We start from the raw sequence: 16,289 nt of genomic DNA on the forward strand, positions 1-16,289 counted from the left end.
ACCTTAGGAGAGACAGGGAGAAACTGCCTGAAATAGACTTGTTTGATGTGAGGTTCAGCTCTTTCGTCATCACCTGCTCAACAAAACAACAAACGCTTCAATTTTCTGATCAAGTATTTGACAAAAGCCCCAAAACAAAAAGCTTACTAATCCAAACTGATACAAGTCATGTCTGTGTGTGCAGCACCTTTGAGAAGTCGCTCTGCCAGAATGTTCATGGGCCCGGAGCTGTCCACACACACCATCTCCTTCAAAGTGTCGCCCCAGCACGAGTGTGACGCCCTGCGGGGGAGAGAGAGAGAGAGATTCGCTTCATAGTCTTGTAATTTACATGAAAACTGTCTGGGGCAGTGGTAGCTCAGCTGGTAGGGACTTGGCTTGGGAACTTGAGGGAAATGGGTTTATGTCCCTGGATAGACCATGTTTGGACTTTGGACTGGTAGGGGGAGAGATGCCAGTTCTGCTGAGGTGCCCTTGAGCAAAGCACCAAACCCTCAACTGCTTGGAGTGTCTTTAATGGACAGCCCCTTCTCTACATCTCTAGATTAGTGCATGTATAGGTCCTTTTTGAACATGTGTGTGTATTTCGGACCTATGTACCCTGTTCTTCTTTGATTTTGCAATAACGTTTTACACTAACCAGACAACTGTTCCCAGCCCTGATCCAAAATCCAGGAGAGACTGCGGGGCAAAAGAAGGATCCCTCTTCTTTATCTGAAATGAAGAAAAAAAAACAGTCATTTAGGACAGAAAAAGCAGAAGTCTGACTGGCTGCATCCAGGGCTCATGCTCCTCAGTAATTCTCCTGTACCTTTTCCATGCTCTACCAATAGAAAAATGTGTTTTTCTGTGATATGGGAGCACTGACTCAGCCCTGGTATTGTCAAGTCAGTTTGCTTGTGATCTCCACTACGAGTTTATTACCTCATTCATAGCTCTCCTCACTGCTGCATACCCCCCAGCCAGCCGAGCCGCCATGTACACCACACCTAACTCTTCATCATACCTGAAACAAAGAGCGGGGGCTGTACAGAGAATCATCCACACCAGTTACACGCTCCAAAACACAACTAAAGAAAGGGCTCCCCTTCTGGCTTTGTTCAGAGCCTGATATATTAACAGAAAGATGTGATGACAGTAAGTGTACAAACTTTTTATAAAGCTAGTGTCAATATCAAACTGAAAATTAGTTGTTGAGAAATGTTACTTCATGGGAGTCCAGTGATACGTGGTTCTTCTGAGCTCTGAAAACACTTTTTTCCTGATGCGGTCTTCCAGCAATTGTTCATCTATATCTGCAATATAAGGTACATTTACTTTTGTAAGTTGCTGCATTAGATAATCTCTTTGCAGTTATTATACAGCCATTATTATTTCTTTAATTCATGTGTTACCCACCTCCTCTCTTCTCCACCGCTTTCTCCCAGAGTTCTTTCTCTAGGCTCACAGCTTTCTGCCTCAGAGTCAAAGTCTCGACGGCTTGTTTTCTGCTCCACAGGAAGTTTGTGAGGCTACGGGAGCGATCTGGCAGCAGAGGCACCTGAGCTCCTACGGGTGCAGAGATTGAAGAGCCGCACATTGAAGCTACAGAAACACTTGGCATGTAAACTGACAGCCGCATTCATAACTTCACCTACTGTGAATGATCGACCGTGCAGCTGTCTGGAGTTCGTCAGGTAGGCGCAGAGTCTTCAGGTTGGTCACACCTGGGTGCTTCCTGTGTGGTTCTCCTTTTAGGATATCTACCTGGGACTGCAGCTTTGAAGCTGCACTCATTCCCTGAGGATGAGAAATGAAAACAAATCTCTTTACGCATTAACGCAGATACAGGACTCTGAGGTGTAGGTCTCGCTTTTGCAGAAGTTTTGTCGCTTAGCCATAGCACTGCTGAACAAACTATCTTGCTAACTTTTTATAGATCTGGTGTCGTTGTTGTGAATGTGGTTGTTTCTATGTGTCACCTGTCTTTATGTTATCTGTTGATGTATTTGTCTGTGTATATTGCCATGTGCATGAAACAGACTGTGAAAACAAATCTCCTTCATGGGACAATAAATATCTATCTATCTTTACCACCCCTTTAAGCTCTAGTGAGGTAGCAATAACCAACCTCCTTCTGATCTTTAAAACTAAATAATAGACAAACAAGAAATATAATTGAATATATTATTGGGGCCAAGATTTTGGTATTCAATTTAAAATTTGCATTCCCTCTGAGCAGGTTTTATTTGGGATTTCATTTATTCGTTAATGAACTCACAATGTACACATAATGTATGAAGAGCATAGTGAAGAAAGGGAATGTGATAAATTAATGTATATGCATATTAACTTTACTACGTTGTGAACACAGCTAAACTGAATTCAGTTTATTTATCTCAGTACTGTTGATTGTCTGTCTGACCTCTATAGTAAAGATGCTGCGTTCAATGACACTTACCCTGCACATCCTCTTAACGACGACCACCCTCTGACAGAGAACACAAGCACCATAGCTACGTGAAGCCATATCTCCGGTGCCTGAGCGGTGACTTCTTATGTTTAAATGGCTTGAATTTTAACTTTCATCCTCTCTTTAAAAAGCATGGACGCGCGTTAGGATTTTCTTTTCACCAATCCTTCAACAAAATAAGTCCGACTATCGGAAAGGCGGAACCTTTGGTTCCGAAGTTCTGTTCCTTGCGTAAGAGCACCACACAGGAGTGCTCACTCCGGGTACGGTACAACATCTCCCGCAAATGTTAATTTTACCATGGACAAAGTTACGCATTAGTACAACATATGAAAAGGCAAGGCTAAAATTGGACTATAATTGTGAAAAACGTTAAACTTTCTTTGAGTGTCACGCTCAACTTCGGTAACGTGTTGGCATGGTAACAGTAATGGTTCAGGGTTTTAGCCACGGAGGGATTCATCGAGACACTAAACGATCTTTGGCGGCACCGGGCAACCGGCTAGGAAACAGTGCAGGGAAAGTTTTCCGCGCCTTCTTTGTTGTGTCTGCCACTACATTTACATGTACCTACCTACTACCAGCTATTTATTTTTCATAAACCATGAGGCGTACAAGAAGTTCAAGAAGCAAAAGTCAGAGTGCACAAGAAACTAAAGAAGTCCAGCCAAAAACAGGTTGGTGCTTGTTATCCAGGAAGGTTAGCTTGACAGGATAACGTTAGCTGCTGTAACGTTATCGAGGACAGTTGAGGACATGTCTGGACCTGTGGTCTGGACCATAGACTGTATTTTATGGTCTGGACAGAAGAGAGCAGGGGGATACATGTTATATATTTATGGTCCAGTAAAACCACTGTCAGCCATCATACCCACCACAGACCTAAAGGTATTTTATTAGTTTATAATGTCGTGGACTGTCCCCCTTAATTAACTGCACACGACTATACGGCTAATTTCCAGCTGTAGTCCCCGGCCAGCTGACAAGAGGCATCCTAAAATATAATGTTTAATGTATTAAAATGAATTACATTACATCTATAATAACAGCGGGCCTAAGCAAAAAGTGGCATACAAACAAAAACGCACAGATAATAGCAATGGCCGTAAAGCAGTCCATGCAGTAAAGACAATACGAAGGAGATAATAGAAATATAATATTTTTATGAAAATCCCACGAGTATCCAGTTGCCAGTTGATAATGTCCTACTGGTTAGTACTGTTGCAGTAACGTTATGATTCAACAGCCCTCCAAAAAATTTGATTTTAGATACAACAAAAGAGCCATATAAATGAAGTCAAGAATAACACTAAATGCAGTACTAGTGTGAACTGTTCTGTTGTTTCTAAAATAATCTAGGGATAGAAGGCAAAGAGAAACAGAAATGTTGAGCCAACTGTTGTCAGTATTTCAATGAAAAGAAGATCTGTCATGTCATGTTTGTTAACCTAATCAGTTCAGAACTTTTCGAAGTGATGCGGTTGGACTTTGCATCATACAGTAAATTGAAAATGTTTGTTCCCTACTCCCAGCTGGCTAAGACTTTAACTTTTGACTTTAAACTGTGAAAACAATGAGTAGAGTCACGTTACCAGAACTGCTTTACATTGGTAATAAAGTATCAACAACTCTCTGTCTGTGTGATTAGTGTGGCAGTGGAAAGGAGATGAAGATCAGTGGGAACCATACTCGCCTTCAGCATGCGCCCTGTTGGACTCAGCCGTCTCGTCAGGGAAAACATCTGTCACTCTGTCTCTGGGCCCTGGGACGCCCTACGAAGTCGACCTGAAGAAGATGGTCCAGATAAATCCTGTCACCAAGTACAAGAGGAAGATTCGCTCTCAGACAGTAAAACCAGGTATTTGAGTGTGCGTTATGTCATCTGTAATTTAATTTCTGTCATCCCCTCTGCTTGAATTTTTGCTTTTAATTTCACGTTGATTTCTCAGTGTCCTATAGTTTCCATAGTGTGTCTTGTAGCCAACAACAAACAACAAATCCAACTCCTATATACTGTTGTGTGATTCGATTTTTGATTTAGTTAGCACTTACGTCGTTTTAGAAACCACCTACAATAGAGCTCAACAGTGTGGTTCTTGAACTAAAAATCCCATTCATTTTCCATAAGGATTTAGATTATCAGACTGTTTGAACCATTTTTGAACCATCCAAGGTAAACTGACCACAAGCTCAGAGTTGGGAAGCGAAGGTTTCTGCATCTGTAGAAGCCACAAGTCTGTATCAAATCAACCTTGATTTAAGAAAAAAAAGTTTTATTTGCAATGTCAAGAAAAAGTACTACACTACCCACAATACAACAACTGTTACCATGGAAATGTTTGAGCCAAATGAAATGTTTAATGGTCATGACTTATCTCACAGCTGGTTGGCTTGGATCCAGGCTTAAAACTCTTTATATAAGCCTTCAATGAAACGTCAATGGTGCAATTTAATAGGTAAAAACACTTCCGCAACCAGAGCTGTAAAAGTGGGCGGTCACTTTTGACAATCTTATAAAGTAAACAAACATTTTTCATAAATCAAAAAAAAAAATCAAAGCTCGTATTGTATTTTTTAATCGCAATAGTGGTATGAGTTTTTTTTTAATTCTAATGTTTTAAGAGCTAGTTTGAAGTAGAGTCAATCTAATAGCTAAATACTGGTAAAATATGCAAGTGGCTGTTAGATTTGCTTCACTCAGGTTCACTCGGTACTGCACATGTGCAAGTCCCAACAAACATGGGACAGACGTGTGATGTCTTACTCTGTCGCTAAAACAGAGAGCTCAACACACAGGGTGAAAAGAGGAGCTGCAAATATGGTGTTTTTTGAAAAGGAAACCATGTAAACCTATTCTGGTACAACCTCTAAATACTATTATGAACCTGAAAATTGGACCTTGGTTTAAATTTTAAGCCCGCCCCACATATTGCAAAATAAATTTTCATACTGCATACTACTAACGCAGTAAGGAGTAGGTACTACTTACTGTACACTGTTCCACAGTAGTATGTAGTAGGCAGTTCCCAATACAGTCTTTATGTAGTAGTTACTAGTTAGTAGTAGTAGTAGTCATAGTAGAAGTGTTATATAAAGTATTACGGTTTTTCTTCAGTTTTGTTATGATTTATTTAAAAAAGAAAAATCAGAATTCCTGAAGGTATTTTAAATGTTTCTTCTTTTCTTCAGAAAGTTTGAATGATGCTGCTGAGTTGACTGCTCAGAATGAGAGGCCGGTTCAGGTTAAAGAGGAAGAGGAGGAGTCGGAAAAGCAGCCTGCAGCTAAGCGGAAGAGAGGACAGAGCAAGAGTCAGACAACTGAAAAAATGCCCAAAGAAGAAATAAAAAGTGAAGGTAAGGTGGATTTTATCATGTTATGTTGTCAATGTAATACCATAAGAGAGTGCAATAGAATTTCCAAGTTGTTGAACAGCTGGTCACATGACCCACAAAGCGCAGTAACTATGACAACATCATCCGGTGGTTTTTGTCATTTCAAAATGAATACAGGTTAAAAGGACATGGTATTACCCAAACTTCATATTAAATGTCAGTTGACCACATTTATGGTTTATCTCTGATCTTCGGCTGTTAACAGAGGTTGTGAGGACGGTTGTCATGAAGGGAAAAGCTCCGGTGGACGTTGAATGTAAAGCCAAACTCGGAAAGGTACAGTATCTGCTCAGTCCACGAGATATGAAACTCACCATTCACATGGCTCCTGCTTGTGGTTGGACACCTGTAGAAGACAGAGCACCGCTCCAGTTACTGTTCCTTTTGTGAGCATGACACATGTTTGTGGTTTATTATACATGAGTGTGTGTAACTGTTCAATTGAATCTGTGATCTTAAATCAAACCAGAATTTAAGTTTAAATCTTTTACATGATTGTTGTTCCCAGAGCAACTTCTTACAAATCCATTTGTGTGTGCAAGTCTAGCAAACACTCATCTACACAGTAAATAGGCAATAGAGAGATAAGAAAATAACAGTGTGGTAATTGATATTTACTAACAGCAATAATGTTCAATGTAAGTTACTTAGGATGAGTTTGGTTCTTGGAAATAAACATTTCATCAGGGTTATCACTGTTACATAAGAAAAAATATGTAATATATAATAGGCTATGAATATGTATATATTGACATTTTTGTCATTTAATTCTGAATCAAATAAGTTTATATTGAACCTTTTAAACAAATTAAAAGCTAAATAAAAATATGTACACTTCAGTACAAGCAAGACAACCAACAAAAACAAAATACTTTCAAAGTTATTTTAAATGATTAAAATAAGGATTTCCATGTTCCAAATTAGTAATCAAACATATTCTTTTCTTTAATAAAACAGCCAAATCAGCACAAACTGGTAGAGCAGAAATGATTAGGCCATAGAAAGACAATCAATCTGCAACTAGTTTCATAATTGATTCATTATATTAATTATTTTCAAATGTCCAGTTTGCTGGTAGCAGCTCCTTATGAATGAAGTTGCTTTTTGTCATATGTAATAGTAAATAAAATATGTCCTGCTGGCTGAACACATCAAGCAGTTTCAGGACGTCACTTTGGATTCTTGGTAGTTGTAGTGGGCAATAACTAATTGTCCGATTAATTTATAATGACAATAATTGTTACTTGCAATTCTAAAATCAGTATTGTTTTTGTTTCTTGTTTATCCAAAGTGCTTACAGAGCATTTTACATCTTTGTCCTGCAATGTCCTTGTTTTTTAACATGTGAAAATGCTTTTGCCCTTGTGTTTAATAAAATACTTTCTCAAATGATTGTTTTCTTATTAAACAGTATAAAAAAAGAAATTCAATGTTTACAGGAACAACATGTTTTCAATGAATGAAGTGCAGTTACCTTACATTAGTGACTTTTTCATTTCTCTTTCAGGCACATGTTTACAATGAAGGAAATGATGTTTACGACGTGATGCTAAATCAGGTAAAAAAATGTGATAACATTCAATTTGAATTCAAAAAATCAAAAGGATCTGCCTACTAAATTAAAACAGATATCCTAAAATGTTAGGTCTTACACTCAAAGCTGGAAGTGTTTCTTATTCAAAAGCTGGAGGTTTTATTTCCATAGTGTGTAGTGCTCTAAAATGCACCAAAATAGTACTTGTGAATAGTTTAACAGATAATGAGATAATGACAGTAATCACTGTTAGTCACCACAGTTTCAGGTACAGAACAAAATATATTTGCACTTGTGTGTGGGACTCTGCGTAGCTGATAATGGAACTCTGATGCTGTTTCTCACATAATATTGAAATCAAAAAACGAAATCTTATGAAGGCTTTAAAATTACATGAATTGAATTTCCATTTTTCAAATGAACTGGTTTTTAGGCTTGCTGTCTTATCTTGCAGACAAATCTTCAATTGAACAACAACAAATACTACCTGATCCAGCTGTTGGAAGACGACAACTCCAAGGCTTACAGTGTGTGGATGAGATGGGGCAGAGGTAAGTTAATGTGCCCATGATTCTTGGGCATGACTATTTTATTGTATTTATGCAGGAAATCAACAAAACAGCAGTTATGTAAACTACCTCATTAAATATATGTTGGTCTTTTTTAGTGGGGAAAGTGGGTCAAAGCAGTCTAACGGCCTGTGGTGTAGACCTGCTAAAAGCCAAAGATGTCTTCAAGAAAAAGTAAGATTGTGTACTTAGCAAAAATATTTCCGGTTTTTGTGAAAGTCTGAAAACAATTTTGTTTCGCCTCAGGTTTTTAGACAAGACCAAGAATGAGTGGGAACACCGAGCGAATTTTGAGAAAGTAGCTGGGAAATATGACATGGTGTTCGTGGACTACAGCACCAATGAAAAGGCAAGGAGAAAAGGCCAAGAACCAACAACTTATGTATCTCCTCAATATCTTCTGTCAATATGTCTACTGATTTATTTCACAGCAGGAGAAGAGCCCAACAGCAGTAGATGCTGCACCCAAAAAGAGGCCCTCCAAGCTGGATGTTAGGCTCCAGTCGCTCCTGGAGCTAATCTGCGACCTCAAGGCCATGGAGGAGTGTGTGCTGGAGATGAAGTTTGACACCCGGAAAGCACCTCTTGGTCAGTTTGACAGACTCAAAATCACAACAGAAATGGAATTGTATTTATTCTGTTATAATATCGTGATATGACATAAGTGTTTTCCTGTTTTTAAGGGCTTAAATACAGTAAGCCGGTGTACTTTTTTGAACTTACCAGATTGTTTCTAGCTGTTTTATTACTTGACTTTACCCACTTCGTCAATATTTTCACATTACCAATGATTATTTATCTTGAATCTCAAATATGTAAAGTGAAAGCACCAATTGTCAACTCTACAATATCGTTGCAATATCGTTATCGAAGTATTTGGTCAAACATATTGGGAGATTTGATTTTCTCTATATCGACCAGCCCTAATTTCTATTCATAATATTGCTAAAATTCTACCTCAGTCTTTATAGTGCACATTTAAAATTAAAAAAATATTCAAGGTGCTACCATGTGATCTAAAGATACAACAAAACAAGTTTTCAAAGTCATCATTTTCTCCACTTGACAGTATGAGTAGATTCATCTGGTGACAAACAACTGTCCAGTTTTTTGTTTTTTTTTAATTGTGATTATTGCGTTTCATATTTGAAATTCAGTGTTTTTCTTTCCACCTGTAGGCAAGCTGACCTCAGAGCAGATTCGTGCAGGCTACACGGCACTGAAGAAAATTGAGAACTGTTTGAAGAAGAAGAGCAGCAGTCGCGAGCTGCTGGAAGCATGCAACCAGTTCTACACCCGCATCCCTCATGACTTTGGGTAGGCAATATGTTAGGGGTGGGAAAATAAGCGATTCTTTTCCCGGAATTAATTTATTGATTTTTTTTAACTTTTTATTAATGATATACCTAAATAGACAATACTCTGTTTATACGGTGACACTGGCAGCATCGTACATCACATCCGTTTCCAGCGAAACATACCGAAAGAAGAAATTAAAGAAAATCCATGTTATGTTCTTTGTTGTAAATGAAATAAATGTCAGACTGACTGACTGACATGTGATGTGCATTCTTCTTAGAAAACAATTACTTTTTACAAATGTTTTAAAATAAATTATCTTTAGAGGTGTTTAATTTAACTATTGAATTGCAATACTTCTAGAATTGCATTAGATGAAAATCGCAATACAATGCAAATCACGTCAGCAGCCATGTATGGTGAAAGAATTGAATCGGGACAAAAGCATATCGTCCCACTCCTTCAATTATGTAGCTGTGCAGTTACAGAGATGTCCTAATGCTGTTGAGAAATGAATGTCAAAATTATAACAGGGAAGTAGTTTGCATTGATCTGTCTTGCTCTGACTAAAAGATGTAATTCTCTAGGTTGAAAACTCCACCAATCATTCATACAGAAGATGAGTTGAAGGAAAAAATTGCGCTGTTGGAGGTAAAGAGGTTCTTCATTGAGTGAGAGATTGTAAATTAATCAAATTGGTCTACAATAATTCTGTTTATGTTTTCACTTGAGTCTGTCATCCATACTATACTGTACTATCTATCCATATATTCAGGCTCTGAGTGACATTCAGATAGCAGTGAAAATGGTTCAATACAGTGAAGACAGTGACGAACATCCTCTGGACAGACAGTACAGCTCCCTCCGGTGCCAGATGGAGCCTCTGGCCTCCAGCAGCCATGAGTACATGGTTGGTGTTTTGCAGTTATATTTATAAAGGACTAATACAATGCTGTTATGTTCATGTATTAGAGTGCGGATCGGGCCCGATTTTTCTGTCCGAGCCCGGCCCGCGTCCGACGGAGCAGTAACCGAACCCGACCCGAGCCCGACAGGCATTAAGATATTTATGTCCGAGCCCGACCCTTGCCCGACACAGTTAAAATTGCATTTGTTTATCATACTAATGACACATGTACGTTTGTTTGTGTGGGAAGCCCGCTTTTATTAACATCATATGTCAGTAAATCTGAGTAAAATAAATACCTTGCTTAACCTGTATTGATAAGCCGCCCCAATAAGAGATGCGGTAAATCAGCATTCACTCACACATATACTGTACATGTTTAGTTTAATGCCTTGCTGCCGCTGCTGAGAATTTAATATGATAGGTTTACTTGATATAGCACCTTTTACAGACAAAGTAGCAAAGTGCTTCACATGATAAAAATTTGTAAAATACAGTAAGACCCAAACATTAAATAAGCAAGCAAAAAAGAACAAAACAAACCAATAGAAATAAAAACCCAAAAGTTATAAACAGGAAAAAAGAATGAGTTTACACAAAAAAATGTTCAATGCCTTATCGCGCTGATGTGACCGAGCCCGCCCGAAAATCTGTTCGAACACGGCCGGGTCGGGTATCCATCCTCTATCATGTATGCAAGATGTATGTGGTGCATTAATTATTTAACCAAGTCACTGAAACTGTTCCATAACAGTCAAATAAAAAAAGCCAGGAGTGATGGGTGCAAGGATTTTTATTTTTTATTTTTATTAATATGGTATTAGATAGATGGATAGATAGATAGATAGATAGATAGATAGATAGATAGATAGATAGATAGATAGATAGATTTTTATTGATACCAAAAAATTGGAAATTCCAGTGTTGTAACAGCAACATATCAGACACACAGAATATACATGAAATAACGGGATACAATATAGGAACAAATATTTTAAAATATATACAAGTTGGGAAGAAAAATGTACAACTGTTTAGCTGTTATTGATGATGCTGTAGATAACTGAATGCGAATATTGGGCAAGGTGCACTTAGTGCAGTCATGATTAGTTTAGTATTCCCAATTAATAGAATTAATAGAAATCTACTTGTTCTTGGTCAGTCAAATTGTACCAATAAGATCAAATCACCCAAGGCAACAAATAAATTCCATATATAAAATGTTGAGCTGTTACTTTAAACCTAGTATTATCTAGAAAATATAGACTTATACATACTGTACGTTATAGTAAAAATGAAGTATCTATCTTTTATTATATAAATTGCACATGGTAATTAAACTTTTTAGCACTATAATAATCAGATTAATTTCTTTTTCAGGGCACTAGATAGACTGGACAATAAAAATTGAAGTGAGATGAACAAACAGACAAATTAATCTTTTTAGATAAAACAGATGTTGACCAAGTTGGAACAAAAGTAATAAAAATAGCAATGTATCGCAGAATACTGCAATGTGTTTAAAATTGCAATAAAATTATTTCTGTAGCAACTTCAAACCGTCATACAAGGAGGGATCCACTGTAGTAGGAGCAGAAGGACGCATTGTGTCACTGACAGCGGCTCTAATAGACATAAATGCAATGCAGCCACAAGAAGTTTTAGGATTTCAATCATCCTGTGGGTGCAAACTTTTACAAAAGAATTGGGTACTAATTGGGTAGCCCGAAATAATAAACCAAATGACACTTAAGCTGCAATAACCTGAAGATGGTTTATGTAGCCAGTGTTGTTTCCTTCTAAACCTTTCTCTTCTCTGTGTAAAGGTGATAGAAAAGTATCTACAGTCCACCCACGCCCCCACCCATCGTGACTACACCATGACTGTGCTTGACATCTTCTCAGTGGACAGAGAGGGGGAGAGTAACAACTTCCTCTCACAGATGCACAACAGGTGAGTGTTAGTGTTTGGATAATGTAAATGTAAATGTAAATGTGCTGTATTTATATAGCGCTTTTCAAGTCTTAACGACTGCTCAAAGCGCTTTTACATCTACAGGAGACATTCATCATTCACACACATTCATACACTGTGGCCGAGGCTGCCGTACAAGGTGCCACCTGCTCATCTTATAAACATTCACACACATTCACACTCCGATGCACAGCATCGGGGACAACTTGGGGTTCAGTGTCTTGCCCAAGGACACTTCGACATGGGACTGCAGAGCCAGGGATTGAACCACCAACATTCCGATTGCAGGCAACCGCTCTACCACTAAGCCACAGCCGCCCCTTAATATAACTTGTCAATACACCTGTAGGCTTTGATAAACACCATTACTGTGCTTCATATGGCCTACCATTTGTGCTGTGCTGTTTTGCAATCTGCATTGCTACAAAGTTCCATATGTCCATTTCATATAGCCCACTATGTATGTGTGTGTCCGTCTGTTTTCCAGGACTCTGTTGTGGCACGGTTCCCGCCTGACTAACTATGTTGGTATCCTCAGTCAGGGGCTTCGAGTGGCCCCACCTGAGGCTCCCGTCACTGGTTACATGGTAGGATGGAGGGACAGAAAGATCCCGATATCGTTTTTTATTTAATGTTTGTCTTAAACCCCAGTCCCCTGCTTTAAAACAAAAACAAGGTCATACATAAAAATAATTAAGTCTACACATACCATAAAATGCATTTTGGCATCTATTACATACATCATCTGCCTGTAATGTAAGGATCATATTGTACATTGATACGAGGTCTAAGACCCACCCCACGCCATATTTACAATAGAAAACTATATTATTCAACAGATGATGATTGTGGGAATCAAATTATGAACTATTCTTTATTTTAATACAGCGCCATATTTCTTATTCCAGTGATAATAATCTCCCTGATTCTCTGTTATGTAGTTTGGAAAAGGTATCTACTTTGCTGACATGTCATCAAAGAGTGGCAACTACTGCTTTACCAATCAGAACAACAACGTGGGACTGCTGCTACTGTGTGAGGTGAGCTGAAGAACCGGTTCCTAAACAATACTTTTTTACTTTTTTTTATCCCAATTTTATAAAAACCCATTTTAACAAAAAGAAATTACACCACTGTGGCACAAATTGTTTTTATAATTTTTTTGGCTTTAACTTTAGACAGCTGATCGGCAGCATTATCAGATCTTGGTATAAACATTCTGCATGCTTATTGGCTCATTGAGTCTATAAGATTTACTCCTAAGGTGTATTTACATTTGGTTTTGAATGACCGTGCATTTTTTGACACTCAGTATTGGATCGGGTATCCAGCCCTAGATGTGTAGGAGCACCGTTTCAGTGTCCATGCCTCATGTCTGTGTGTGTGGTTGTAGGTTGCTCTAGGAGACAGCAACGAGCTGCTGGATGCCGACTACGAGGCCAACAATTTGCCTCCTGGGAAACACAGCACCAAGGGCCTTGGACAGACTGGACCTGACCCCAAAAACTCTGTCAAGCTGTTAGTCTCATTACACTCATACATTTCATACTGCACACACATTGATTTAATTGTGGTTTCTGGTACACGACAAAAATCATTTCACCATGTGAAAGGGGGAGTTTGTTAATTACATTAATAAAGTGTACTAGATAGGTATATACAGTATAAATATAAATAAATGTTCTACATTTCAATAAAAATATAATATAAAACATTACAAGAAGTAGCCCATATAGAATCTCTTTGAAGACTTCTTTCTTTAACGGCTACTCTGAGATCTATAGTATATTTAGTAATAATAGTAATATATATAACTAATTTACAGTTGATTTAACAAACCATCATACTTATGCTAATTGTGAAATAATGTCCTTTCTAATTTCCTAGGGTTCATTTTTGTACACACTACAAAAACGGTGAAATAGTTTTACTCCAAACAAAGGACGTTTGGATTAGAAGCACAAAAATAGAAGTCAGAATAGAAAAGGCTGAAGTCTGTTTGCTCTATGGTCTCTAGTGACTCATCCTCTGATACACCGACCCTGTTTGTCTCCCATTAGTTCTGCCTTCTCTGCCGCTCTGGTGCCTCTTCTCTCTGTGGATTTCTCAGTCTGAAAAACAACTGTTTTAAATTACAGAGCAGTTATCTGAGCATGCAACATTGCCTATTTTAATCTAGTGCCATCCTTCAAATCCAAGTTGGATCAGCCTCAATAGAGAATGCAGTTTGTTTGTGTTTTAGCTAGAGCTGCAGTGATTAGTCCACTAGACAATGATTGGATTAGAAACAATATAAAAGTGGAATATATATGTATTCTTATAGATATAGAAAAAACATATGTATGTTTGTCCATACTTATGATTGACCTTACTAATCAGAGCTCCTTTTTCTGGTTTGTCAACAATTAGAAACACAATTACTGGGCAACTATTTCAATTTTTTTGTCATATTTTTAAAAGCAAAAATTAAATTTTAGTGTTCTGCGTTCTCAAATGTCAGAATTTGCTGCTTTTCTTGTTTGTGCAGGATAGTAAATTGAATATTTAGAGTGTGGATGTTGGTCACACAAAACAAGACTTTTGGTGACATCTGCTTGTGTTGTGTTGGTACTTTCATTGTTTTCTGATGTGTTATAGACCAAATGTTTGCTGATTAATTTATCTTGAAAATAATATTTAGTTGCAGCCCATTATCTACTGTACAAAAGAACTGCAACAATTAATCAATTGATAGGGAATTAGTCACTGACATCAATCGTTTCTTAAAGCAAATATGCCAAAACCTTCTGGTTCCAGCTTCTCCTAACGTTTAATGGTTTCCTTTGGTTCTATGATTGTAAACTAGATATCTCTTGGATTTGGACCGATGGTTGTACAAAACACAATATTTGAAGAGGACATATTGGATTTTCTTTTCACCATTTTGTCGACCCAAAGTTGAAACAATTAATAGAGAAAATAAGTGTCGTATTTATTGATAATAAAAATAATTGTTAGTTGCAGCTTTAACTATGACTTGATATTGCTACCAGACAATTTCTAAGACTCGTACTTTTTTTGATTAGATTTCCTGGCAGCAACTGGTTTCAGTTCATCTCTGCATGTTGATTTTCATATTGTGCGGCTTGCACAAACTGTAACTAACTCTTTGAAAGAAGAAGTATGGTAAAGCGAAGGCAATTTGTACTTATGTGTCCTTGAATATAACTTCACATTTGTGTTCTTCTCTCTCTCTTTCTCAGGGATGGTGTGACCGTGCCGATGGGTCCGGGTGTGAAGACGGGGGTGGGTAAAAACAACTGTTACTCCCTCCTGTACAACGAATTCATCGTTTACAACCCTGCCCAGACTCGCATGAGGTACCTGCTGCGGGTCAAGTTCAACTACTCTTCACTGTGGTGAGGCCGTTAACAAACAGTATAGATGTGTAAAATCTGGAGGTTCTGGTCCATTTGCTCTTCACAAAGCAGGGATTATGTTTTACCTTGTCATTCTTTGTATGCCGTTAGATTCTGGTTCTTGGGGAAAAGGATGTTAAACCGGAATACTGCTGATACTGGGTGGGTGGTTAACGGACATCTTTACTTTCTTGGTGATGTAGAGCTGCAAGAAAATGTAATTTTATCAGTGAATGCCAAAATGTTATTGCTGCTTTTCTTTGTCATATCTAATATCATTGGGGTTTAAACGGTTGGTGAAAGGACACCGACAAAACTGCTTTGACTTGTTTCCTCAGTGGGTTTTCTCTTGTTGGACAATATTGCATCTCTGTTCTTTTTGAGTTAGAAAAATGTTGGGGCCCTGTGAAAGAAAAAGGACTGAACATTGATGGAAGTGTGAGATCCTAAAATGAGGATAAATCTGTGTAAAATTAGGAAAGATGCAGAACGTTTTGCACTACATTTTGTCCATGGTTTGTAGGTCTCGTCATCATTGTAAAGTGTATTGTATTGCCTTTTGGTCTCTGTTTTCTGCTGTATGAAACAAAAATGACTTTATGGATTGGTTGGATTATCAGCGTCTGGATTTAGTTACGTAACAAAGTCATTTGGAAGTTCTTTAAGCAGGTTTGAATTGGGCATTTATACTAAATAAATACCTACATTTAGTTGAATGTGTCTTATTAATGCTCAGAAAACGGGAGAATGGGAGAAAATGCA

At 37.9% G+C, this 16,289-nt stretch overlaps 2 protein-coding genes across 3 annotated transcripts in view; one reads left to right on the plus strand and one right to left on the minus strand.

Moving 5' to 3' along the window:
- The window catches only part of mettl17 (methyltransferase like 17), a 6,642-nt gene extending 3,855 nt beyond the window's left edge, over positions 1-2,787 (minus strand). Inside the window, exons 1-8 of the mRNA XM_034887882.1 lie at positions 2,441-2,787; positions 1,638-1,779; positions 1,399-1,548; positions 1,208-1,295; positions 925-1,006; positions 641-714; positions 188-282; positions 3-73 (exon numbers count right to left, since the gene is read on the minus strand). Coding sequence (XP_034743773.1) covers positions 3-73; positions 188-282; positions 641-714; positions 925-1,006; positions 1,208-1,295; positions 1,399-1,548; positions 1,638-1,779; positions 2,441-2,509 — 771 coding nt within the window. The 5' untranslated portion in view covers positions 2,510-2,787. The remainder of the gene's footprint in view (positions 1-2; positions 74-187; positions 283-640; positions 715-924; positions 1,007-1,207; positions 1,296-1,398; positions 1,549-1,637; positions 1,780-2,440) is intronic.
- Positions 2,788-2,860: 73 nt separating this feature from the next.
- parp2 (poly (ADP-ribose) polymerase 2) lies at positions 2,861-16,275 on the plus strand. 2 transcript variants are annotated; one of them, XM_034887880.1, is made up of 17 exons: positions 2,861-3,129; positions 4,101-4,310; positions 5,642-5,806; positions 6,051-6,121; positions 7,353-7,403; positions 7,834-7,930; positions 8,047-8,122; positions 8,195-8,297; positions 8,380-8,536; positions 9,127-9,265; positions 9,835-9,898; positions 10,023-10,157; positions 11,981-12,108; positions 12,617-12,716; positions 13,071-13,169; positions 13,523-13,647; positions 15,372-16,275. In XM_034887880.1, the coding sequence occupies exons 1-17, from the start codon at positions 3,057-3,059 to the stop codon at positions 15,529-15,531; spliced, it is 1,953 nt and encodes a 650-aa protein (XP_034743771.1). In that variant the 5' UTR covers positions 2,861-3,056; the 3' UTR covers positions 15,532-16,275. The 2 variants fall into 2 exon arrangements, with proteins under 2 accessions (XP_034743771.1, XP_034743772.1); XM_034887881.1 differs by having other exon boundaries at positions 8,383-8,536.
- The last annotated feature ends 14 nt before the right edge of the window (positions 16,276-16,289 follow it).

Source organism: Etheostoma cragini, chromosome 12, assembly GCF_013103735.1.
Source record: "Etheostoma cragini isolate CJK2018 chromosome 12, CSU_Ecrag_1.0, whole genome shotgun sequence".
Lineage (NCBI taxonomy): Eukaryota > Metazoa > Chordata > Actinopteri > Perciformes > Percidae > Etheostoma > Etheostoma cragini.

Bases quoted from the DNA above. Each gene is read 5' to 3' on its own strand.
- parp2 (XM_034887880.1), top strand. From the start codon at position 3,057: ATGAGGCGTACAAGAAGTTCAAGAAGCAAAAGTCAGAGTGCACAAGAA. The intron at 9,266-9,834 runs GTAGGCAATATG...GTAATTCTCTAG, and splicing joins CGCATCCCTCATGACTTTGG to GTTGAAAACTCCACCAATCA. The intron at 13,170-13,522 runs GTGAGCTGAAGA...GTGTGGTTGTAG, and splicing joins GACTGCTGCTACTGTGTGAG to GTTGCTCTAGGAGACAGCAA.